This window comes from Oncorhynchus mykiss, chromosome 21 (assembly GCF_057628025.1).
Source record: "Oncorhynchus mykiss isolate SJ-2025 chromosome 21, ASM5762802v1, whole genome shotgun sequence".
Classification (NCBI taxonomy): domain Eukaryota; kingdom Metazoa; phylum Chordata; class Actinopteri; order Salmoniformes; family Salmonidae; genus Oncorhynchus; species Oncorhynchus mykiss.
The window spans coordinates 13,757,501-13,783,688 of record NC_143042.1 but is presented as its reverse complement, the minus strand read 5'-3'; the positions used below and the strand labels follow the sequence as shown (position 1 = coordinate 13,783,688).

The 26,188-nt window shown below is 45.4% G+C and overlaps 3 protein-coding genes across 8 annotated transcripts in view; all 3 read left to right on the top strand.

The window, feature by feature from the left end:
- The window catches only part of LOC110500037 (FYVE, RhoGEF and PH domain-containing protein 6), a 33,349-nt gene extending 20,879 nt beyond the window's left edge, over positions 1-12,470 (top strand). For 2 of the 4 annotated variants that reach the window (XM_036957327.2, XM_090213895.1), the window contains exons 7-20: positions 18-174; positions 449-536; positions 7,494-7,544; positions 7,650-7,708; positions 7,801-7,872; positions 7,972-8,040; positions 8,187-8,270; positions 8,357-8,436; positions 8,590-8,692; positions 9,300-9,443; positions 9,565-9,667; positions 9,836-10,062; positions 10,199-10,347; positions 10,548-12,470. In XM_036957327.2, coding sequence (XP_036813222.2) covers positions 18-174; positions 449-536; positions 7,494-7,544; positions 7,650-7,708; positions 7,801-7,872; positions 7,972-8,040; positions 8,187-8,270; positions 8,357-8,436; positions 8,590-8,692; positions 9,300-9,443; positions 9,565-9,667; positions 9,836-10,062; positions 10,199-10,347; positions 10,548-10,584 — 1,423 coding nt within the window. In that variant the 3' untranslated portion in view covers positions 10,585-12,470. Of the gene's footprint in view, positions 1-17; positions 175-448; positions 537-7,493; positions 7,545-7,612; positions 7,709-7,800; positions 7,873-7,971; positions 8,041-8,186; positions 8,271-8,356; positions 8,437-8,589; positions 8,693-9,299; positions 9,444-9,564; positions 9,668-9,835; positions 10,063-10,198; positions 10,348-10,547 lie in introns of those variants that run through there. The other 2 variants (XM_090213894.1, XR_016490190.1) reach the window with 2 other exon arrangements.
- A 2,113-nt stretch (positions 12,471-14,583) lies between these two features.
- On the top strand, positions 14,584-15,970 carry LOC110500036 (NADH dehydrogenase [ubiquinone] 1 alpha subcomplex subunit 12). 2 transcript variants are annotated; one of them, XM_021577148.3, is made up of 4 exons: positions 14,584-14,737; positions 15,042-15,124; positions 15,348-15,435; positions 15,681-15,970. In XM_021577148.3, the coding sequence occupies exons 1-4, from the start codon at positions 14,649-14,651 to the stop codon at positions 15,853-15,855; spliced, it is 435 nt and encodes a 144-aa protein (XP_021432823.1). In that variant the 5' UTR covers positions 14,584-14,648; the 3' UTR covers positions 15,856-15,970. The 2 variants fall into 2 exon arrangements, with proteins under 2 accessions (XP_021432823.1, XP_090070019.1); XM_090213893.1 differs by having other exon boundaries at positions 14,635-14,737; positions 14,984-15,124.
- Positions 15,971-16,305: 335 nt separating this feature from the next.
- Positions 16,306-26,188, top strand: part of LOC110500035 (transmembrane and coiled-coil domain protein 3) — a 40,921-nt gene continuing 31,038 nt past the window's right edge. The window contains exons 1-2 of one of the 2 annotated variants that reach the window (XM_090213892.1): positions 16,306-16,393; positions 16,790-16,868. In XM_090213892.1, coding sequence (XP_090070018.1) covers positions 16,806-16,868 — 63 coding nt within the window. In that variant the 5' untranslated portion in view covers positions 16,306-16,393; positions 16,790-16,805. Of the gene's footprint in view, positions 16,394-16,666; positions 16,869-26,188 lie in introns of those variants that run through there. The other variant, XM_090213891.1, reaches the window with a different exon arrangement.

Here is a 26,188-nt window from a genome sequence, read left to right as displayed (position 1 = left end):
CTCTCTCTGCTGTGTAGGGGGGACCACCAGAGGCTGGCAGACATCTTTGTTCAGAAGGGGCCGTACCTGAAGATGTACTCCACCTACATCCGGCAGTTTGACAACAACGTGGCTATGCTGGACGAACAGTGTAGGAAAAACCCTGGCTTCGCAACTGTGGTCCGGGAGTTTGAGGTAAACAGCTGTGTGTGTGTGTGTGTGTGTGTTTGTGTGTGTCAGAGGAAGTTCCTATCCGCATAGTTGATGATAGAGTGGTAACAAGCCAGGCATAGTCTGAAGACTACATTAGCGCCAAGGACGTGGAGCTAGATGTGTGTATGTATACTGTTAATACTGCAAATGTGTGGGACAATTCTCCTGTACTCTGTCCCAGATGAGTCCTAGATGTGTGTATGTATACTGTTAATACTGCAAATGTGTGGGACAATTCTCCTGTACTCTGTCCCAGATGAGTCCTAGATGTGCCAGCCTGGCTCTGAAGCACTACCTGCTGAAACCTGTACAGAGAATCCCCCAGTATCAGCTTCTGCTCACAGGTACACACACATACACATATACACACATGGGGGGGGGGGGGGGTTGCTGGAAATCCAGGGGGGGTAAATGCTGTGCTGAAGAGTTTATATCCGTCTGCTGATACAGGACTAGGAAAGGCCCAGTGCACTGCTATATCAGTCTGCTGATACAGGACTAGGAAAGGCCCAGTGCACTGCTATATCAGTCTGCTGATACAGGACTAGGAAAGGCCCAGTGCACTGCTATATCAGTCTGCTGATACAGGACTAGGAAAGGCCCAGTGCACTGCTATATCAGTCTGCTGATACAGGACTAGGAAAGGCCCAGTGCACTGCTATATCAGTCTGCTGATACAGGACTGGGAAAGGCCCAGTGCACTGCTATATCAGTCTGCTGATACAGGACTGGGAAAGGCCCAGTGCACTGCTATATCAGTCTGCTGATACAGGACTGGGAAAGGCCCAGTGCACTGCTATATCAGTCTGCTGATACAGGACTGGGAAAGGCCCAGTGCACTGCTATATCAGTCTGCTGATACAGGACTAGGAAAGGCCCAGTGCACTGCTATATCAGTCTGCTGATACAGGACTAGGAAAGGCCCAGTGCACTGCTATATCAGTCTGCTGATACAGGACTAGGAAAGGCCCAGTGCACTGCTATATCAGTCTGCTGATACAGGACTAGGAAAGGCCCAGTGCACTGCTATATCAGTCTGCTGATACAGGACTAGGAAAGGCCCAGTGCACTGCTATATCAGTCTGCTGATACAGGACTAGGAAAGGCCCAGTGCACTGCTATATCAGTCTGCTGATACAGGACTAGGAAAGGCCCAGTGCACTGCTATATCAGTCTGCTGATACAGGACTAGGAAAGGCCCAGTGCACTGCTATATCAGTCTGCTGATACAGGACTAGGAAAGGCCCAGTGCACTGCTATATCAGTCTGCTGATACAGGACTAGGAAAGGCCCAGTGCACTGCTATATCAGTCTGCTGATACAGGACTAGGAAAGGCCCAGTGCACTGCTATATCAGTCTGCTGATACAGGACTAGGAAAGGCCCAGTGCACTGCTATATCAGTCTGCTGATACAGGACTAGGAAAGGCCCAGTGCACTGCTATATCAGTCTGCTGATACAGGACTAGGAAAGGCCCAGTGCACTGCTATATCAGTCTGCTGATACAGGACTAGGAAAGGCCCAGTGCACTGCTATATCAGTCTGCTGATACAGGACTAGGAAAGGCCCAGTGCACTGCTATATCAGTCTGCTGATACAGGACTAGGAAAGGCCCAGTGCACTGCTATATCAGTCTGCTGATACAGGACTAGGAAAGGCCCAGTGCACTGCTATATCAGTCTGCTGATACAGGACTAGGAAAGGCCCAGTGCACTGCTATATCAGTCTGCTGATACAGGACTAGGAAAGGCCCAGTGCACTGCTATATCAGTCTGCTGATACAGGACTAGGAAAGGCCCAGTGCACTGCTATATCAGTCTGCTGATACAGGACTAGGAAAGGCCCAGTGCACTGCTATATCAGTCTGCTGATACAGGACTAGGAAAGGCCCAGTGCACTGCTATATCAGTCTGCTGATACAGGACTAGGAAAGGCCCAGTGCACTGCTATATCAGTCTGCTGATACAGGACTAGGAAAGGCCCAGTGCACTGCTATATCAGTCTGCTGATACAGGACTAGGAAAGGCCCAGTGCACTGCTATATCAGTCTGCTGATACAGGACTAGGAAAGGCCCAGTGCACTGCTATATCAGTCTGCTGATACAGGACTAGGAAAGGCCCAGTGCACTGCTATATCAGTCTGCTGATACAGGACTAGGAAAGGCCCAGTGCACTGCTATATCAGTCTGCTGATACAGGACTAGGAAAGGCCCAGTGCACTGCTATATCAGTCTGCTGATACAGGACTAGGAAAGGCCCAGTGCACTGCTATATCAGTCTGCTGATACAGGACTAGGAAAGGCCCAGTGCACTGCTATATCAGTCTGCTGATACAGGACTAGGAAAGGCCCAGTGCACTGCTATATCAGTCTGCTGATACAGGACTAGGAAAGGCCCAGTGCACTGCTATATCAGTCTGCTGATACAGGACTAGGAAAGGCCCAGTGCACTGCTATATCAGTCTGCTGATACAGGACTAGGAAAGGCCCAGTGCACTGCTATATCAGTCTGCTGATACAGGACTAGGAAAGGCCCAGTGCACTGCTATATCAGTCTGCTGATACAGGACTAGGAAAGGCCCAGTGCACTGCTATATCAGTCTGCTGATACAGGACTAGGAAAGGCCCAGTGCACTGCTATATCAGTCTGCTGATACAGGACTAGGAAAGGCCCAGTGCACTGCTATATCAGTCTGCTGATACAGGACTAGGAAAGGCCCAGTGCACTGCTATATCAGTCTGCTGATACAGGACTAGGAAAGGCCCAGTGCACTGCTATATCAGTCTGCTGATACAGGACTAGGAAAGGCCCAGTGCACTGCTATATCAGTCTGCTGATACAGGACTAGGAAAGGCCCAGTGCACTGCTATATCAGTCTGCTGATACAGGACTAGGAAAGGCCCAGTGCACTGCTATATCAGTCTGCTGATACAGGACTAGGAAAGGCCCAGTGCACTGCTATATCAGTCTGCTGATACAGGACTAGGAAAGGCCCAGTGCACTGCTATATCAGTCTGCTGATACAGGACTAGGAAAGGCCCAGTGCACTGCTATATCAGTCTGCTGATACAGGACTAGGAAAGGCCCAGTGCACTGCTATATCAGTCTGCTGATACAGGACTAGGAAAGGCCCAGTGCACTGCTATATCAGTCTGCTGATACAGGACTAGGAAAGGCCCAGTGCACTGCTATATCAGTCTGCTGATACAGGACTAGGAAAGGCCCAGTGCACTGCTATATCAGTCTGCTGATACAGGACTAGGAAAGGCCCAGTGCACTGCTATATCAGTCTGCTGATACAGGACTAGGAAAGGCCCAGTGCACTGCTATATCAGTCTGCTGATACAGGACTAGGAAAGGCCCAGTGCACTGCTATATCAGTCTGCTGATACAGGACTAGGAAAGGCCCAGTGCACTGCTATATCAGTCTGCTGATACAGGACTAGGAAAGGCCCAGTGCACTGCTATATCAGTCTGCTGATACAGGACTAGGAAAGGCCCAGTGCACTGCTATATCAGTCTGCTGATACAGGACTAGGAAAGGCCCAGTGCACTGCTATATCAGTCTGCTGATACAGGACTAGGAAAGGCCCAGTGCACTGCTATATCAGTCTGCTGATACAGGACTAGGAAAGGCCCAGTGCACTGCTATATCAGTCTGCTGATACAGGACTAGGAAAGGCCCAGTGCACTGCTATATCAGTCTGCTGATACAGGACTAGGAAAGGCCCAGTGCACTGCTATATCAGTCTGCTGATACAGGACTAGGAAAGGCCCAGTGCACTGCTATATCAGTCTGCTGATACAGGACTAGGAAAGGCCCAGTGCACTGCTATATCAGTCTGCTGATACAGGACTAGGAAAGGCCCAGTGCACTGCTATATCAGTCTGCTGATACAGGACTAGGAAAGGCCCAGTGCACTGCTATATCAGTCTGCTGATACAGGACTAGGAAAGGCCCAGTGCACTGCTATATCAGTCTGCTGATACAGGACTAGGAAAGGCCCAGTGCACTGCTATATCAGTCTGCTGATACAGGACTAGGAAAGGCCCAGTGCACTGCTATATCAGTCTGCTGATACAGGACTAGGAAAGGCCCAGTGCACTGCTATATCAGTCTGCTGATACAGGACTAGGAAAGGCCCAGTGCACTGCTTTTGTGATTTTTTTTTTAAACTACATGTATTTGACTGTTTACCAGCATTTGTAACTTGAGTCTGTTAGTATGATACTACTTTAGTTAGTATTATAATACTTCTGGAGTAGAAAAATACTTGCTTGATATACAGTTTTACAGTTTCTCGAAATACTTTGCAAGTGCGAAAACTGAAATGGTGGATTCATTCCTTTTCCATTTTAGGAGACGCTCTTATCCAGAGCAACTTACAGTAGTGAGCTCATACATTTTCAATCAAACCCACAACCCTGGCATTGCAAGCACCATGCTCTACCTACTGAGCCACATTATCACAACACATCATATCAACACATCATCACAACACATCATCACATCACATCATGACATCATCACAACACATCACATCATCATGTCATCACGTCATCACATCACGTCATCACATCACCACAACACATCAACACATCATCACATCACATCATCACAACACATCATCACATCATCACAACACATCATCACATCACGTCATGACATCATCACAACACATCACATCATCATGTCATCACATCACGTCATCACGTCATCACATCACATCATCACAACACATCATCACATCACGTCATCACATCATCACAACACATCAACACATCATCACAACACATCATCACATCATCAAGACATCACATCACAACACATCATCACATCACATCATCACAACACATCAACACATCATCACAACACATCATCACGACATCACATCACAACACATCATCACGTCATCTCATCACATCATGACATCAACACATCACATCATCACATCATCACAACACATCATCACATCACATCACAACACATCATCACCAACCACTTTATTTATCAATGTACTTAATTACTGTATTGTACATTGTTTTCCTTCGTGGTGATAGAAAGTCTACAGGTACAAACCAAGATGATCAGCCTATGTACAATACAGTAATGTCCATTTCCATTAAGTGTTTTGTAAGGATGGTAAATTAATACTGCATAAAAATAGGTTGTTTACCATGTTATTTGATCAAGAAAACTATTTAATTTGGTGTGGATGTTTTGTGTCTTTGCTCATAACTTTGCACCTTTTGATGGAAGTGTTTGAGGACAGGGTTTTGTTCTTTCTGGATTCCCTTAGAATGACTATAGCAGAGAAAGGGACAGGGTTTTGTTCTTTCTGGATTCCCTTAGAATGACTATAGCAGAGAAAGGGACAGGGTTTTGTTCTTTCTGGATTCCCTTAGAATGACTATAGCAGAGAAAGGGACAGGGTTTTGTTCTTTCTGGATTCCCTTAGAATGACTATAGCAGAGAAAGGGACAGGGTTTTGTTCTTTCTGGATTCCATTAGAATGACTATAGCAGAGAAAGGGACAGGGTTTTGTTCTTTCTGGATTCCATTAGAATGACTATAGCAGAGAAAGGGACAGGGTTTTGTTCTTTCTGGATTCCCTTAGAATGACTATAGCAGAGAAAGGGACAGGGTTTTGTTCTTTCTGGATTCCCTTAGAATGACTATAGCAGAGAAAGGGACAGGGTTTTGTTCTTTCTGGATTCCCTTAGAATGACTATAGCAGAGAAAGGGACAGGGCTTTGTTCTTTCTGGATTCCATTAGAATGACAATAGCAGAGAAAGGGACAATTCCAACTACTGTATCCTGCAATATACTGTTGTTAATCAAATTCAATCAAGGTATACAAGTACCTTTTTTTTCCCAAAGCAGAGATGCTGAAACATTTTTTGGGCCCGTGCTACAGAGGTCTATATGGGCCCGTGCTACAGTCTATATGGGCCCGTGCTACAGAGGTTTATATAGGCCCGTGCTACAGAGGTCTATATGGGCCCGTGCTACAGAGGTCTATATGGGCCCGTGCTACAGAGGTCTATATGGGCCCGTGTTACAGTCTATATGGGCCCGTGCTACAGAGGTCTATATGGGCCCGTGCTACAGAGGTCTCTATGGGCCCGTGCTACAGAGGTCTATATGGGCCCGTGCTACAGAGGTCTATATGGGCCCATGCTACAGAGGTCTATATGGGCCCGTGCTACAGAGGTCTATGGGCCCGTGCTACAGAGGTCTATATGGGCCCGTGCTACAGAGGTCTATATGGGCCCGTGCTACAGAGGTCTATATGGGCCTGTGCTCCAGTCTATATGGGCCCGTGCTACAGAGGTCTATATGGGCCTGTGCTACAGAGGTCTATATGGGCCCGTGCTACAGAGGTCTATATGGGCCCGTGCTACAGTCTATATGGGCCCGTGCTACAGAGGTCTATATGGGCCCGTGCTACAGTCTATATGGGCCCGTGCTACAGTCTATATGGGCCCGTGCTACAGTCTATATGGGCCCGTGCTACAGTCTATATGGGCCCGTGCTACAGTCTATATGGGCCCGTGCTACAGAGGTCTATATGGGCCTGTGCTACAGTCTATATGGGCCTGTGCTACAGTCTATATGGGCCCGTGCTACAGTCTATATGGGCCCGTGCTACAGTCTATATGGGCCCGTGCTACAGAGGTCTATATGGGCCTGTGCTACAGTCTATATGGGCCCGTGCTACAGAGGTCTATATGGGCCTGTGCTACAGAGGTCTATATGGGCCCGTGCTACAGAGGTCTATATGGGCCTGTGCTACAGTCTATATGGGCCCGTGCTACAGTCTATATGGGCCCGTGCTACAGAGGTCTATATGGGCCTGTGCTACAGTCTATATGGGCCCGTGCTACAGAGGTCTATATGGGCCCGTGCTACAGAGGTCTATATGGGCCCGTGCTACAGAGGTCTATATGGGCCTGTGCTACAGTCTATATGGGCCCGTGCTACAGAGGTCTATATGGGCCTGTGCTACAGTCTATATGGGCCCACTAATACTAGTAGAGGCCCAGTGCACTAGTTTTGTATTATTTTGTGTATATTTTTTCAGGGGGTGTTGTATCACCCTCGTCACCCCTACTTCCCGTGGCTATTGTGCTGCGGCATCCCATGGAGCCTGCACTATTTAGTGCACCGGCAGCACTCTGCCACCTAGAGGACACAGAGTGTAACAGCAGACACAGTTCTCCACATGTATAAACTGCTTATGTATGTAGCATGATTTAGTGTGATCTGGGACTGATGTAACTTCCTGCTCTTCTACAGATTATCTGAAGAACCTTCCTGAGGACTCGTCTGACTACAAAGACACACAGGGTGAGTGGAACAATGTTGATCAGGCTGTGTGTGACAATGTCCGGTGAGATGCCATTTCTCTCTCACAGACACTCTCACGGCATGTTAATCATGTTGACCTTACAGCTGCTCTGGGCATAGTGAAGGAGGTGGCCAACCATGCCAACGACATCATGAAACAAGGGGTGAGACGTCACACCATGTCCATCCTCATGAGAATTCGGCCAAAGGCATCCCATTGCATTTCCTCTGACCCCGGTCTGTCTTTATCTTTCAGGATAACTTTCAGAAGCTGATGCACATTCAGTACAGTCTGAACGGACAGCATGAGATTGTTCAGCCAGGCAGGGTGAGTGTCCAGCACTATGACACGCACGCACGCACACACACACACACACACACACACACACCTGTGATCTCATCTGTTGTGATCACTTCTTGTCCCCAGGTGTTTCTTAAGGAGGGCACTCTGATGAAGCTGTCCAGGAAGGTCATGCAGCCACGGATGTTCTTCCTGGTGAGTACTGACTGATGCCCCCGGGGGTAGTGGAGGTCTCAGTGTGATACCTGACCCGTTACAGTTCCAACACGGTCTGTAGACCAGAACATTACCCCCCCCCCAGTATCTGTATGTTGATGTGGCGTGTGTATCTGTCTCTCTAGTTCAATGACACTCTTCTGTACACCACTCCAGTTCAGTCTGGTCAGTATAAACTCAACAGCATGCTTTCTCTGGCGGGCATGAAGGTGAGTACAGGCAGGGCTGAACACACATTTACCCTGGACAATACTCTTTTGAAGTCTCATCGAAAACATGTGTTTATTGTGTTCAGGTGAGTAAGCCCAGTCAGGAGGCGTATCAGAATGAACTGAACATTGAGAGTGTGGAGCGTTCCTTCATCCTGTCTGCCAGGTGAGAACCCGGTCACCGACACACCTGAACACCTGAACGTGGCGCCTAACATTATGGACATTCTGATGAGTCACCCTTCTAATTGGTTGTGGGGACCATTGTAATAGCTTTTGATTGGTTACAAAGGCTTCTGTTGTTGTTTCTGCATTGCAGCTCGGCCACAGAGAGAGATGAGTGGCTGGCGGCCATCGCCACAGCGATAGATGACCACACCAGGAAGAAGATCACCTTCATCTCCAGCCAGAGTCAGGAGGAGGTGAGGCAGTGTGTGAGTCAGGAGGAGGTGAGGCAGTGTGTGTGTCAGGAGGAGGTGAGGCAGTGTGTGTGTCAGGAGGAGGTGAGGCAGTGTGTGAGTCAGGAGGAGGTGAGGCAGTGTGTGAGTCAGGAGGAGGTGAGGCAGTGTGTGTGTCAGGAGGAGGTGAGGCAGTGTGTGTGTCAGGAGGAGGTGAGGCAGTGTGTGTGTCAGGAGGAGGTGAGGCAGTGTGTGAGTCAGGAGGAGGTGAGGCAGTGTGTGAGTCAGGAGGAGGTGAGGCAGTGTGTGAGTCAGGAGTAGGTGAGGCAGTGTGTGTGTCAGGAGGAGGTGAGGCAGTGTGTGTGTCAGGAGGAGGTGAGGCAGTGTGTGTGTCAGGAGGAGGTGAGGCAGTGTGTGTGTCAGGAGGAGGTGTGTGTGTGTGTGTGTGTGTGTGTGTGTGTGTGTGTGTGTGTGTGTGTGTGTGTGTGTGTGAGAGAGTGCTTGTAACATGTATAGTTCCAGCCCATTCGACTGACTGAATATGGGAACACTCAGATCCCACTGTTACCATCGTCAGTATAATTTTGCTACAATCCACTTGTTATGGCTATAACCGTCTCTCTCTGTGTAGGCTGATGGCGTGTGTGACAGTGGGGCCCCGCTGGGTTCTAAGGCCCCTATCTGGATCCCAGACCTGAGGGCCACCATGTGTATGGTCTGTACCTGTGAGTTCACCCTCACCTGGAGACGCCACCACTGCCGAGCCTGCGGGAAGGTAAGGAAGGGACAAGGGCCTTAGTTTACAATGGTTCACCACTATACTCAGTAGGATGTGTGTGTGTGTGTGTGCATACGTGTGTGTAGTGGTTTTCTCACTCACTGTGTGTGTATTGCAGGTGGTGTGTCAGACGTGCTCGTCCAATAAGTTCTATCTAGAGTACTTGAAGAACCAGCCGGCTCGTGTGTGTGACCACTGCTTCGTCAAGCTACAGGAGAACAGTATGCGTCTTTTACATGAATACATATGAAATATTAAAGTCATTTAGCTATTTCAAATATTAAAGATGGAATGAATTGAAGTTAAGTAATGATTTAAACCCTGTGTTGTTTGTTATTGTGAATTCATTATGTATGTCAGAAGGTGCTTTGTGTTCGTGTGTTTCCTAGGTGACCGTGTTGCTTCTGGGGCGCTGTCTCCTACTGCCAGATCTGGGGGATTCTCTTTCTCCAGGAAACAGAAGAAGATCCCAGCTGCCCTCAAAGAGGTGTCTGCAAACACAGAGAACTCCTCCATGAGTGGCTACCTACAGAGGTCGAAGGGCAACAAGAAGCAATGGAAGAGGCTATGGTTCGTCATCAAGAACAAAGTCCTGTACACCTACGCCGCCAGCGAGGTAACACACCTACGCCACTCTAGTCACAAACACACGTTTGTGCCTGTGTGTGTGTGTGTGTGTGTGTGTGTGTGTGTGTGTGTGTGTGTGTGTGTGTGTGTGTGTGTGACATGTGTACCTCTCTCCCTCTCTCCAGGACGTAGCTGCTCTAGAGAGCCAGCCTCTGCTAGGATTCTTCCTGCGGGAGGAGAAGTGTGGCCCTTTCCAGAAGCTGCAGTTTAAACTGTACCACAAAAACACCCTGTTCTATATCTTTAAGGCTGACGACATCCCCACTGCACAGAGGTAATGGAAATTCCCTTTGGCTTAGGGATCAATAGAGTATCCATCAATCAGGAGGGGACCACGCTGTAACACCAGAGCGTGGGAGGGTGAAAGCATTCATATAGTTATTTTATCAATATAACGTTTATTGATGAGTTTGTTTTTTTCCCCCAGCTGTCATTGCAATAAAGTTCATGTTGTGTTTCTCAATTTTCTCTCAGGTGGATAGAGGCTTTCCAGGAGGCCATGATTCTTTAACACCTAAACCAGTCAGCTCATGTCCTTCCCCTGGAGCCAGTGGACACGGACACCTTTTGATCCTTGACCTCTAGACACATGTCAGGGGTCAGCAGCTCAGGAAGCACTCCCCACACCCCGAGCCCCGATGAATCGGTCCGGCTGCCTGCCAGGAGACCCCAGAGTCCCAGTGGTGTGAAGAACAGACATCATTGTCTTTCTAGTGAAAATATGGGCTTTGTGTCAGCTCTACATTACATTCATTGTAAATGTTGGGATCCGTTGAAAGTTTGACCTTGGTAAAACTACTCTGCTTCCAGTGGAGCTCTGCGGTTATGGGCATGTTGAGCCTCACAGGCTGCATATCTATCTGCTCTTGATCTTAGATGGAAATGTTATGTGTCACAGCTGTGGGTCAAAGGTCATGTCCTGAAGCGTGTGTGTGTGGAAGTGTTAACATAATTATTGTCTGTGGACAACCTGCTACCTTATACAGGGGTTCCCACGGTCCACAAAAAGCCTTGAAAGTCATTGAAAAGGATTTGATTTAAATTGCTATTGATTTACATTATCCTTGAAAAGTTAAAGGATTTTGTAAAAAATGTTTTGGGGGGGTAACGTATTGTAAGAAAAGTTTAAACTCAAATATTGATGGAATGGTGATTAGAGTGGGAACCTTGCATGATGGGATGGATACCAGTTACAAAGAAGGGTGAGAAAGCAGTGGGTTCTCTCTGAGTAGGGAAGCTTCTCTGGTGCACTGCCAGTGGTTGGATTGAACTGTGAAAAAACAGGGTGCCACAGAGACACAGGAGATGAGCATTTTGCTCCTTAGACATATAGCAAAATTACAGGGGTCGGTTTATATTGTTATTCTCTGTTAGGCTTAACTCAGTACATCTACCACATGTATAATGCAGTATACTGGATAAAACTGGAAATGGCATAATGTCAATATTTTACTACACAGCCTATAGAACAAATGCATTTTTAAAGAGTATATGCTAGAATCAGAAGTGGTGCTTGGGTAATATGTAGAATTGGGAGAGTAAAATATACCTTTTTTTTCCCTAAAAGTCAAGAGAAAATATTTATATAGAACTGTACATTTCTCAATGTCCATAATTATGTGATTTTAGAAATATGATTTATTTGATAACGGATACTATCTTTGTCTCTTTTGTAATAAGTAGTAGCTACCTTTTGTATTGTATGCCATGATGGTTGTAAAAGCACGTGTTGTAACAATGCCTCACTAGTTTGTTTTAAACTGCCACAACAGACTTGTTGGATTCATTAGGAGGAATCTTTTAATCCAGGCCTCATTTGTATAATTTTTTTTATTGAATAATTTAAAGTGGACAGATTACAAAAGAATGTTTGTCTTTTGAGCTAGACATGGAATGGAGAATGAAATGTATCCCTTAGGAATTGCTCACTAGCAATAAAGCAACATCCAGACAGTGCCTTAAATATGCTCAATTATCTTGTAATAATATAGATACAGAAAACGTTATTTCATTATGTGGTGCATTGTTTCATTAATTATTCATTTGAATTAGGATATTATATTATCACAGTGACTACTTTGGCCGGCCCATCTGACATTTAACAGTGTAAATATCCATTATGTATTTAAATTGAAAATTGTTTCGAGTTTACATTTAGTACTTCAAATGTACTAATCAGGTTGCACTACTACACCATTGTGGCAGTTGGCCTTATGGGAAATGAAGTTTATAACGCAGAGAAGCATTAGGGATAACTCAAAACAGATCATATTTTACAGTGACTAAATGTCCCGCCATTCTTAAACACAATCACTAGAGAGCCATCGTGTCTCGTCTGTAAATAATATTTCTGCAGAACTGTCAGGCACCACTTTTTAATAAAACCTCGGAAAGTGACTTTGCATCTTGGCCTAATTTCATGCTTTGAGACATCAAGGGATGAGGGAGTTAATACATCTTTCAGCCTCAGATTACTGTCACTGAGTTATTTTATTGCATAGTGCTGATTGATGTGTGGGTGCAGGCATTTCTTTGTGGGTGTGGATTCTTTGCATGTGTGTGTGTGTGTTTGAGGCGCGAGTGTGTGTGCGTGTGTGTTTAAGTTTGACACTGATTAAGAAGTCTTCCTCGGCTGTCTTATTTCTGCTTTGAGCTCAGTGATCAAAGCACTGTGTTGAGGGAGATAAGAGTATTTCAAAATATGACTCATATTTACCCACAACTCCAACGTTCACTCTCTGTGGGTTTACTCAGCTCCTTTCTTCCTCTGAATAAGATAATGCTGCATATGTACAGTGCCTTCAGAAAGTATTCATACCCCTTGACTTATTCCACATTTTGTTGTGTTACAGCCTGAATTCAAAATTGATGAAATAGATGTTGTTTCTCTCATTCATCTACCCATAACGATAAAGTGAAAACGTTTTTAGAAATGTTGGGAAATGTATTTAAAATGAAATACAGAAATATTGCATTTAGATGTGTATTCACACCCCTGAGTCAATACATATTAGAATCACCTTTGGCAGCGATTACAGCTGTAAGTCTTTCTGGGTACGTCTCCAAGAGCTTTGCACACCTAGGTTGTACAATATTTGCACATTATTATTTTTTTTATTTTTCAAGCTCTGTCAAGTTGGTTGTTGATCATTGCTAGACAGCCATTTTCAAGTCTTGCCATAGATTATCAAGCCGGTTTAAGTCAAAACTGTAACTAGGCCACTCAGGAACATTCAATGTCTTATTGGTAAGTAACTTGTCTTTTAGGTTATTGTCCTTCTGAAAGGTGAATTTGTCTCCCAGTTTCTGTTGGAAAACAGACTGGACCATGATTTCCTCTAGGATTTTGCCTGTGCTTGGCTCTATTCTATTTCTTTGCCAATTACATGTATACCCATAACATGCTGTAGCCACCGTCATGCTTGAAAATATGAAGAGTGCTACTCAATTATGTTTTGTGTTAACGTTAACGTGTTAACATAACGCTTTGTATTCGTAACATAAAGTTTCTTTGCCAAATTTTCTGCAGTTTTACTTTAGTGACTTATTGCAAACAACAGTATCTTTGTCGTGCCTGGGTGTATTGATACACCATCCAAAGTGTAATTCATAACTACACCATGTTCAATGGGTATTCAATGTCTGATTTTTTATTTTATTTATACCCATCTACCAATAGGTGCCCTTCTTTGCGAGGCATTGGAAAACCTCCCTGGACTTTGTGGTTAAATCTGGGTTTGAAGTTCACTGCTCGATTGAGGGACAGTGTGGGATACTGAGATGAGGTAGTCATTAAAAAATCATGTTAAACACTATTATTGCACACAGATTGAGTCCATGCAACTTATTATGTGACTTGTTAAGCACAATTTTAGTCCTGAATTTAGGCTTGCCATAACAAAGGGGTTGAATACTTATTGATGCAGACATTTCAATTTGTACAAATTTCTAAAAACATAATTCCACCTTCACATTGTGGTGTATTGTGGGTAGGCCAGTGACACAACATCTGTTACACAACAACATGTGGAAAAAGTCAAGGGGTGTGAATCATTTCTGAAGACACTGTATGAAAATACATTTTTAATGTATTACTATTATCCATATTTTGGGAGCATTTTATTATAACTAAGCAGCATGTCGTTACATTTGCTTCTAAAGATACTTGAAACAGGACAGTTAGCTTCTTGAATTTTTCTATAATATAGTCGTCACATTTTGCTCATAAGTAAGAGACACTTGAGACAAGACTGTTATCATGGTTACATTATTATTTCAACATTTATTTTTTTTATTTTTTTACAATAGGTTAACCGGCTTGTCATCAAATTGTTTCTAATATTGAGACACTTCAAAATGTACAGTTAGGTGGTAACATTTTCTAACTACGGTTTACTTTACTCATTTACTGTCATCACAGAACAGAAAAGAAACAGCGCATGAAACTGCTTGAAATGCTGTGCATTGACTAACTACTGTTAGACTTGAAATCACGGACGGAACTATTGTTGACCGGGAAACGTTTCATCCGGAAAGTACAACAGTGTCCGTTACCCAAATCAGTCCCGTCTAAAAATGGCGGAGTATATACATGTCGTTCGAAGGGCTTTGGGACAGTTAGGAGGTCACGGGGGTGTGAAAGGCTTATTTGTTCAGTTATTCAGGTCAGTATAAGAGCGATATAATGTGTTTTGTATTTTATAGAGGTGGTTGTCACTTTCAATGCATTTACTCGAGATAAGTAAGTGTGTCCCCAGTCGACAGGCAACCTGCTAGCACTAACTACCTATTTAGTTAACTGCTGTAGCTGGCTAAATTGGTAAACAAACGGACTCACTGCTCTGTTTAAAAGCTGTTTTAAGGCTACTTGATTATGTAATCTCTGACCTGTCTCCGGTCTGACAAATTAGACATAGTGCTAGTGGATGGGCTAATGGACTAGCCAGCTAGACTATGTTTTTGTTACAGGGCAAATGATGTGAAAACGGGAGCGCTGATTGGCGTGGACAAGTATGGGAACAAGTACTTTGAGGACACACGCTACTTTTTTGGTAAGGTTGAACAGACTGAAACCTCAGCTCACATGACCAGTAATGGCCTTCGGCTATGTCCTGCAGTGACAATTATCATATCTCTGAATGTAGTCCACAAATGTTATATTTTACATATGAGTTGATTGGTCAGCCTGTGGGGAAATCAAGTAGTAGAAAAGTGTGGTAGAGAGGGCTGTTCAAAGACCTGTAGTGTACTCAGAGTAACACCTCTCCTTGTCAGGTCGTCACCGCTGGGTGATCTACACAACGGAGATGAATGGAAAGAACACCATGTGGGAGGTGGATGGCAGCATGGTGCCCGCTGAATGGTAAATGCATCTCACTTGGTTTGACACAGGTGGTGTTGCCTCTATCGCAGTGACTTGGCCATTGCCATGTTGGAGATACTGGCCTTTATAGTAAAATTGCTGGCCTCAATATGGAATTGTAACAGATCTGGGTGGAACTTATTGAGTTGATGTACTGGTGTCTTAACCCTCAACCTTCTATTGATGAACTAGCCTATTGATTAAATGAGTACCTGATTCTAACTCCCAATCTTAAATCTCCTCAGGCATCGCTGGCTCCACTGTATGACAGACAACCCTCCCACCACACACCCCCCTACACCTAAGAAGTTCCTGGCGGAGGTCCACCAGTTCAATGTGAGTGGTTCGGCCCAGGCGTACGTGCCCTACTCCACCACCCGCAAGAAGATCCACGAGTGGGTGCCCCCAAAGGCTCAGTGACCCTGCTGTGACCTGACCTTCAACTTCTGACCCATGACCTTGTTCTGTAAATTAGTGTGATTTCCTTGCTTCCTTCCTTTCTTTGCTTCTAAATAAAATGTAATCTATATGGACACTGGTGATTGCTCAGTCCTTATGTGTGAAACTGTGGGCTGTTATGTCACTAGTGACTAGTTGGCTGACTAATGACCAGCTCTCCACGAGTCTGGGATAAAATGTTAGCAACATGAGTTTGTTTGAGAGGTTTTTTAAGACTTAACTTAGACTGGACCATTGTAGAGGTGCAGATTATGAGGTAATATAGAGTTTCTCTGAGGGTGTTAGATGGTCTGATTTGTGTGTGTGTTGCAGGCAGCAGGATATATCTGAGCTGAGAAAAGGCTGCAATATTTCACATGGGGGTACTAGGAGCATGTCTGTGCTGACTGGCTATCACATCAGGGTGATATTGTGGGCAGGGTGTTGTCACATTCATACAGGCAGACACTCCCAGCTCCAGTCCCTCTGTCCTCTCGGGGACTCTGCTGTTCTATGAGAGGTGAGTTAACTCTTCTCGGCTTGTGGCCCATTCTGGACTATTGACTGAAGGTATTAGTTATATCAAAGCCATTTGCAATATATAAGAGCAGTGTTTCTCAATCCAGTACCAATCTGTCAGTTGGAAGACAATTCTCTACTGTAAATGTGAAGTTAAGACCATAGTTTGACTATCCTTGTTGGTGCAGAAAATAAATACTGTATTCGTCCCTGGTGAATCTTTTCATATAGTGTTTATGTAGATATTCTTCTACACTGAAAAATTGCAGAGCTGATCTACTTGTAGGCATCATAATAGCTATTCTACTGTAGTCTGTACCTTAGTAAGGACATTCATATTTTCAGAAGCTTGGTTACTCAGGGTTTATTGGTATGCTAATGCTGCCTTTGCTTCCAGCGGTCTGGGCTGTTAGATGAGAAGGTTTACGCTGTCAACGCTATTTGGCCGTGGGGTCAGTGAGGAGGCAGAGGATGAGGTCAGTCTCTCTATCCTTTTATATGGCTGTTTGAATCAATTTTAAATGCTCCCTCACTGAAATGAAATGACCTGGCTGGACAGGTGAAACCCTCATAAATAGCCACTGTCCCAATTGTGTTAGTGGTCAGTGGTTACTCCAAGGGAGAGAGGAAGGAAGGATGCATGTTTAAGGTCCAATGCAGCCTTCTTTTTTTTCTTATCTCAATGTAACATCATTTCTGGGTAACAATTAAGTACCATACTGTGATTGTTTTCTATTAAAATGTTTAAAAATAAACAAAAATAGCTGATTTTCTTAGATAAAAAATGTATACTTTTTTTGTGGGGGGGCCCATCCACCGTTCCCCCTCTTCAGAGGACAAAAATAACTTGTTTTTACAGCTTTTTATTTTGTTGTATTCATACACACATTTTACATATTATATAACATGATCTTTTAAACCCACCCCTCAGCTACTCTCAGTCCATCCCAGCTATCTCCCTAACCCCACCCCTCAGCTACTCTCAGTCCATCCCACCTATCTCCCTAACCCCACCCCTCAGCTACTCTCAGTCCATCCCAGCTATCTCCCTAACCCCACCCCTCAGCTACTCTCAGTCCATCCCAGCTATCTCCCTAACCCCACCCCTCAGCTACTCTCAGTCCATCCCAGCTATCTCCCTAACCCCACCCCTCAGCTACTCTCAGTCCATCCCAGCTATCTCCCTAACCCCACCCCTCAGCTACTCTCAGTCCATCCCAGCTATCTCCCTAACCCCACCCCTCAGCTACTCTCAGTCCATCCCAGCTATCTCCCTAACCCCACCCCTCAGCTACTCTCAGTCCATCCCACCTATCTCCCTAACCCCACCCCTCAGCTACTCTCAGTCCATCCCACCTATCTCCCTAACCCCACCCCTCAGCTACTCAGTCCATCCCACCTATCTCCCTAACCCCACCCCTCAGCTACTCTCAGTCCATCCCAGCTATCTCCCTAACCCCACCCCTCAGCTACTCTCAGTCCATCCCACCTATCTCCCTAACCCCACCCCTCAGCTACTCTCAGTCCATCCCACCTATCTCCCTAACCCCACCCCTCAGCTACTCAGTCCATCCAACCTATCTCCCTAACCCCACCCTTCAGCTACTCTCAGTCCATCCCATCTATCTCCCTAACCCCACCCCTCAGCTACTCAGTCCATCCAACCTATCTCCCTAACCCCACCCTCAGCTACTCTCAGTCCATCCCAGCTATCTCCCTAACCCCACCCCTCAGCTACTCAGTCCATCCCACCTATCTCCCTAACCCCACCCCTCAGCTACTCTCAGTCCATCCCAGCTATCTCCCTAACCCCACCCCTCAGCTACTCTCAGTCCATCCCACCTATCTCCCTAACCCCACCCCTCAGCTACTCTCAGTCCATCCCACCTATCTCCCTAACCCCACCCCTCAGCTACTCTCAGTCCATCCCACCTATCTCCCTAACCTCACCCCTCAGCTACTCTCAGTCCATCCCACCTATCTCCCTAACCCCACCCCTCAGCTACTCTCAGTCCATCCCACCTATCTCCCTAACCCCACCCCTCAGCTACTCTCAGTCCATCCCACCTATCTCCCTAACCCCACCCCTCAGCTACTCTCAGTCCATCCCACCTATCTCCCTAACCCCACCCCTCAGCTACTCTCAGTCCATCCCACCTATCTCTCTAACCCCACCCCTCATCTACTCTCAGTCCATCCCACCTATCTCCCTAACCCCACCCCTCAGCTACTCTCAGTCCATCCCACCTATCTCCCTAACCCCACCCCTCAGCTACTCTCAGTCCATCCCAGCTTTCTCCCTAACCCCACCCTTCAGCTACTCTCAGTCCATCCCACCTATCTCCCTAACCCCACCCCTCAGCTACTCTCAGTCCATCTCAGCTTTCTCCCTAACCCCACCCTTCAGCTACTCTCAGTCCATCCCACCTATCTCCCTAACCCCACCCCTCAGCTACTCTCAGTCCATCCCACCTATCTCCGTAAACAGCCCTCTTATGATTTCCATGTGCCATATGTTTTTTAACTGTGCTGTGATGTTTCACATGAATTCTGAACCTGTCTAATCGCATAGTATTGTAAGATAAATATTTTTACTAAAAGTATTATTATATTGTTGATTGATTGACGATGGTTTTCTAAATCTCCCAACAGTGTTCATTTGAGATAAATGCTGTGGGTTTTCAGCCATTCCTGAACCTGTGACCAGAAATATGACAAATAGCTTCTTAGCAAAGATCAATATCTCTAACAAGAATTTTGCTAGGACTCTCTATGAGTGGTCTGAGTTGGGAGGGGAACAATTTAAACTAGCTGTTATCGGCAGAGAGGTTTGGAACTATAGTTCTTATTGGTCTATTAACTCATTTACGAACTGGAGATGTCACCAGGCAGGCCAAAACTGCATCCCACCAAAGCAGGCTGAAATTTCAGCTCTTACACTAAAATTATCATAATTTTCACAGTTTCACAGTATTATTCCAACCTCATGGTGTGGAAATATATATAAAACACAGAAAAATCACATTTTTGACTGCACTGTGTCTTTAAAGAGTTATTGGAAAGGGGCCACACCATTTTCCCATCTGTCAATGTCAGGAAGACCGGTAATGACTGATCCATCCACCTGGGGTCACTGTTTCCCCTGATATAGTCGGCATTCCACTCACACCTCAGCTATATCATAATTACATCTAACGAAATTCAAGAGCACTTGGCTTTTGAACATGTAAATGGCTGTTGTTGAGGAGGTCTTTGTTGATGTGAAATAACATTGCCAAAGGTCAGCAGTTCCAGGTGTTGCAATACATCCAGCTACCTCTCACTAGAATGCGACCGGCTTTCATTTGGAAGCCAGTCACATAGGCACCAGGACAGGGACCGGGGGACAATTTCATAAAGAACCTGAGTAATCTTTTGGCGCCTTGCGGCTGCGCTTTATCGCAGTGACTGAAAGGTGTTCGAATTAACTGGAGTGTTTAAATGTGTTTCCAACTTCACTGTCTCTCAGTGGGTTGAAGCTCCTGGTGCTTAAGGTCTAAGGGATTAGTATAAAGGGCTTAGGGTTTATTGGAACCTGCTGTAAAGTAACACAAGTCTGCCATGTTTAGTTGGTTAGGTTTAGTGTGTGTAGGATATCAGGGCTGTGTCGCTGGTGTTTCAGCTACTGTCTCTGAGTCATTTGTGTAAATGGAGTAAAATGGCGTCTGATTTAAGTGAGAGGACTTGTACTGCCATGGCGATACTTCCTTGTGGCTAATTATAAGGTCAGTGAACACTCAACACATCTCTCATCTCACTCTCCATTTTCTCTCTGCAACTCTCTCTCTCTCTCTCTCTCTCTCTCTCTCTCTCGCTCTCTCTCTCTCCATTTGTGTGTGTGTGTATGTATAATGAGGTGGCAGCTGTGTTGGTGGTGATGCCAGCTGAGCACCAGAGGGAATATAAGGGTTCATCCCTCTCCCCTCTGCCCCCTGGTACCCTCATCCCTCACCTCACCACCTGTCTGTCTGTCCCCATTCTATCCCTTCTGAGCAAACTCCCTCTTTTCTTTTCCCTCCCTCTGTTTCTGCTACATTTCCTTATCACCCTTATACTCTCCTTCCTCCCACACTCCTCATTTTGTCTCTTCCGTTCTTCCTTCTGTCCATATCGTATTCATATCTGTATTCCTCTGGAGATGACATATGATGAGTCTGTAGTATTTCCTGGACAGGAAGACAAGCCTCCCGACTTTGTAGATGTTTAATGGGTCAGAGGGGGCGGGGCGTCAAAACATTTATTTGTAGGGTTTTCAGGCCTTTAGACTTCCTCTTGAGCACAGTGCTGTAAAAATACCCCTGGCCCTATTCTGTTCACCTCCCGTGTGTCACAGCTCTTAATGGGCCCAGAGAGACAGAGAGAGACAGAGAGTGAAAAAGACACACTGAATGGTTCTCAGAAACAAATGGGCTTAGCCTTAGTGAATGATAGTTGGGGGGTATATTTGAATAAGTGTGGCAGTGGGAGCAGAGCCCAGTTGCGTTGAGAGACATGCACGCACACACACACACACACACACGCACACACGCGCGCACACACCCGCACGCGCGCACACACACAGAGGCCCAGGCCGGGTGTTATCTAGGGGTGTGCAGATTAACGGCTCTGTCTGAATATGTTCACCACTGAGACAGAGCAGGGGGAGGTGGGAGAGACTACTTCACTAACTTTACCAACTCTATGTGTGTGTGTGTGTGTGTGTGTGTGTGTGTGTGTGTGTGTGTGTGTGTGTGTGTGTGTGTGTATAATGTCTCTCTTCCAGTCTGTCTTGCCACAGACCACTAATGTGAAAAAAGAGAGGGAGAGAAAGAAGAGATGCATGGTGGAGAGGTAGGCTTAAGGCTTGTCAGTTGTTCTCTGGTAAATCTGACCCTGGCTATCTTGATGCTGTCTCTCACCATGGAGGTATACCATTACCTTTATGTTAGGGATGCATTAGGTTACTGTGTGTGTGTGTGCGTGCGTGCGTGCGTGCGTGTGTGGATAATGTCTCTCTTCCAGTCTGTCTTGCCACAGACCACTAATGTGAAAAAAGAGACAAAGAGGGAGAGAAAGAAGAGATGCATGGTGGAGAGGTAGGCTTAAGGCTTGTCAGTTGTTCTCTGGTAAATCTGACCCTGGCTATCTTGATGCTGTCTCTCACCATGGAGGTATACCATTACCTTTATGTTAGGGATGCATTAGGTTACTGTGTGTGTGTGTGTGTGTGTGTGTGCGTGCGTGCGTGCGTGCGTGCGTGTTAGACAAATGTTGAAATCTTTCCACACCCAACCTCTAAGTGTGTGTACAGAAACTCTAATAATAGAAGTCCTTAAACTCTTACCTGAATAAATAAATATTAGATGCCATGGTAACGCCTTAGTAACTCGTTGCCTTAGATACAAGGAGCTTGGAGGCCTTGGTCAGTTTTTGCTGAGCTCTTTCATGTTGTTTATCACATAGTAGGTGGTGGGTAACTCGGGGACACATCTCTGATGTAGTGTCAACATGGTCTTATTGTTTTAGCTTGTTAGTGGTGTGTGTGTGTGTGCCTCTGTGAGATTGTGTGAATGAAGGTGCTGGGTAAACATTTAGTGCTCGCTCCACCCAGGGCTGACACACACACACACACACACACACACACACACACACACACACACACACACACACACACACACACACACACACACACACACACACACACACACACACAGAGACACACACACACACACACACACACACACACACACACACACACACACACACACACCCCGGGGGTAGGGGGGGGTACTGCATTACACAACCCAGCCAGTCTGCTGTAACCCCCCGCTCCAGCTGAATCTGGAGCGATGCTGTGTGAGGTTCATCTGGGGAGAATAGTAGTCAGCCTTTCTTGTTGTGCTCCTGATTAGAAAACAGCCACAAGACTCCAAACCCAGTACATTAGTGATAATTACCTCAGCCCATCCCCGTCATACACGTCAGTCATCACCTCCTAATGTTCTGTTGATGAAAACACTCTCCGACCTGTCCGTGAGGATGAGTTACCATGGGAACAAGATATTTTTTGTCCAGCAAACGTACTTTGATTCCAATTTCAACGCAATTTAATTTGGCCATCAGGTGGCCTGCTAGCATACCACTCACACATGCACTGTCTGTCACACACACACACACACACACACACTCTCTTAGTTACACTACACAGTACACCCATCACAGCCATTGTAGGTCTGTCATGAGAGAGAGTGATTGTTACAGTGTGTAGTCCTGGGTTTGACAGGTCTCTTATGTATGCTCTTACCTTTACGGTCGTATGAGAGATTGTGTTAGGGTGTGTGTGTGTGTACTGGCTAACTGCCTAATTGTGTTGAACTTGGCTGTGTATGGTGGATGTATAAAGCAAATGAACTAATTACGTGAAACTGAATGAAAACACTTAATCCCAATAAACCCTTCTAATCTTGCAATTCAAAGTACAAAACAAACACTGGAAATAGGCAACAACATTAGCTACATTCAGTTAATTGTCTCAGGGTGATACTTTCCACCCATTAATCCCCCTCCTCCTCCCATTATGTCAAAAGAAAAGACAGTTGTATTTGGAACAACCTCTCATATTCCTACAGGAGGTCTGTTTTAGTGCCAAATCAAAGAAGTTGAACAGAAAATGTGGATGCTGAGTGAAACTCTCTCTATATGTCAACTCTCACTCTATTGACCAGCGCCTGACTCATCATTTGTGTGAATGGAGTGAAAATGAAACTAAAAAAGTGCATCCTTTCTTTCCCTCGTCCTTAATCTCTCCCTCTCTCTATCTTTTATCTGGTGTGATTACGCGTGTTATTCACAGCTGAGTGTGCTTTCGCTCGCTGACAGGCAGGATGCATCAGTCTGTTATTATCAATCCATCTCCATCTGACAGTGGCTCTGCTCTCTCTTTCTCTCCTCTCTCTCCCCCCTATCTCTCTCGCTCTCCTTTCTCTCCTCTCTCTCTCTCAGCCTGGCTTCTTCTCCTCCAGAGTGGCAGCGGTCTAAGGCACTGTATCTTAGTGCTAGAGGTGTCACTACAGACACCCTGGTTTGATTCCAGGCTGTGTCACAACCAGCCGTGATTGGGAGTCCCACAGGGCGGCGCACAATTGGCCCTGCGTCGTCCGAGTTTGGCCCAAGTAGGCCGTCATTGTAAATAAGAGTTTGTTCTTAACTGACTCGCCTAGTTAAATAAACAAATATTTATATATATTATTCTCTTTCTCTGGCGGTTGTGTCTGTGGTTAATCAGGTACAGACACTCTCTTTAATGATATTCTGCCACACAGTCCAGTCAGATATACCACTGAGGTTGAATACTACCGGCCACCTCCTACCATCACCACCTCTACCAGCCCTGTATTCATGTGCCCCATTTTTTTGCCAAATCAAATTTGATTTGTCACATACACATGGTTAGCAGATGTTAATGCAAGTGTAGCAAAAAGCTTGTGCTTCTAGTTCCGACCATGCAGTAATATCTACAGTGCCTTGCGAAAGTATTCGGCCCCCTTGAACTTTGCGACCTTTTGCCACATTTCAGGCTTCAAACATAAAGATATAAAACTGTATTTTTTTGTGAAGAATCAACAACAAGTGGGACACAATCATGAAGTGGAACGACATTTATTGGATATTTCAAACTTGTTTAACAAATCAAAAACTGAAAAATTGGGCGTGCAAAATTATTCAGCCCCTTTAAACATCCCAAGGAGCACTGTGCAAGCGATAATATTGAAATGGAAGGAGTATCAGACCACTGCAAATCTACCAAGACCTGGCCGTCCCTCTAAACTTTCAGCTCATACAAGGAGAAGACTGATCAGAGATGCAGCCAAGAGGCCCATGATCACTCTGGATGAACTGCAGAGATCTACAGCTGAGGTGGGAGACTCTGTCCATAGGACAACAATCAGTCGTATATTGCACAAATCTGGCCTTTATGGAAGAGTGGCAAGAAGAAAGCCATTTCTTAAAGATATCCATAAAAAGTGTTGTTTAAAGTTTGCCACAAGCCACCTGGGAGACATACCAAACATGTGGAAGAAGATGCTCTGGTCAGATGAAACCAAAATTGAACTTTTTGGCAACAATGCAAAACGTTATGTTTGGCGTAAAAGCAACACAGCTGAACACACCATCCCCACTGTCAAACATGGTGGTGGCTGCATCATGGTTTGGGCTTGCTTTTCTTCAGCAGGGACAGGGAAGATGATTAAAATTGATGGGAAGATGGATGGAGCCAAATACAGGACCATTCTGGAAGAAAACCTGATGGAGTCTGCAAAAGACCTGAGACTGGGACGGAGATTTGTCTTCCAACAAGACAATGATCCAAAACATAAAGCAAAATCTACAATGGAATGGTTCAAAAATAAACATATCCATGTGTTAGAATGGCCAAGTCAAAGTCCAGACCTGAATCCAATTGAGAATCTGTGGAAAGAACTGAAAACTGCTGTTCACAAATGCTCTCCATCCAACCTCACTGAGCTCGAGCTGTTTTGCAAGGAGGAATGGGAAAAAATTTCAGTCTCTCGATGTGCAAAACTGATAGAGACATACCCCAAGCAACTTACAGCTGTAATCGCAGCAAAAGGTGGCGCTACAAAGTATTAACTTAAGGGGGCTGAATAATTTTGCACGCCCAATTTTTCCGTTTCTGATTTGTTAAAAAAGTTTGAAATATCCAATAAATGTCGTTCCACTTCATGATTGTGTCCCACTTGTTGTTGATTCTTCACAAAAAAGTACAGTTTTATATCTTTATGTTTGAAGCCTGAAATGTGGCAAAAGGTCGCAAAGTTCAAGGGGGCCGAATACTTTCGCAAGGCACTGTAACAAGTAATCTAACCTAACAATTTCAACACAACTACCTTATACACACACGTGTAAAGGAATGAATAAGAATATGTACGTATAAATATATGAATGAGCGATGGCCATGCAGCATAGGCAAGATGTAGTAGATGGTATAGAGTACAGCATATACATATGAGATGTATATGAGATTAGAGTAATGTAGGGTATGTAAACATTATATAAAGTGACATTGTTTAAAGTGGCTAGTGATACATTTATCACATAAATGTTTCATTATTAAAGTGGCTAGAGATGAGTCAGTATGTTGGCAGCAAGCCGAATTTCATCCAACTCCTTCAACCTCAATTTCTTCAACCTCCAACCTCACCACACTGTCTGTGTGGGTGGACCATTTCAGTTTGTCTGTGATGTGTACGCCAAAGAACTTACTACCTTCTCCACTACTGTCCCGTCAATGCGGATAGGGGGCAGCTCCCTCTGCTGTTTCCCGAAGTCCACGATCATCTCCTTTGTTTTGTTGACATTGAGTGTGAGGTTATTTTCCTGACACCACACTCCGAGGGCCCTCACCTCCTCCCTGTAGGCCGTCTCGTCGTTGTAGGTAATCAAGCCTACCACTGGAGTGTCGTCTGCAAACTTGATGATTGAGTTGGAGGTGTGCATGGCCACGGAGCGGCCCGTCAGGAAGTCCAGGAACCAGTTGCACAGGGCGGGGTTGAGATGATGAGTTTGGATGGTGCTATGGTGTTAAATGCTAAGCTGTAGTCGATGAACAGCATTCTTACATAGGTATTCCTCTTGTCCAGATGGGTTAGGGGAGTGTGCAGTGTGATTGTGATTGTGTCGTCTGTGGACCTATTTGGGTCTAGGGTGTCAGGTAGGGTGGAGGTGATATGGTCCTTGACTAGTCTCTCAAAGAACT

Coding starts and splice junctions, on each gene's coding strand:
- LOC110500036 (XM_021577148.3), top strand. CDS start 14,649: ATGGCGGAGTATATACATGTCGTTCGAAGGGCTTTGGGACAGTTAGGA. Junction 15,125..15,347: donor GGACACACGCTACTTTTTTG/GTAAGGTTGAAC, acceptor TCTCCTTGTCAG/GTCGTCACCGCTGGGTGATC. Junction 15,436..15,680: donor AGCATGGTGCCCGCTGAATG/GTAAATGCATCT, acceptor AAATCTCCTCAG/GCATCGCTGGCTCCACTGTA.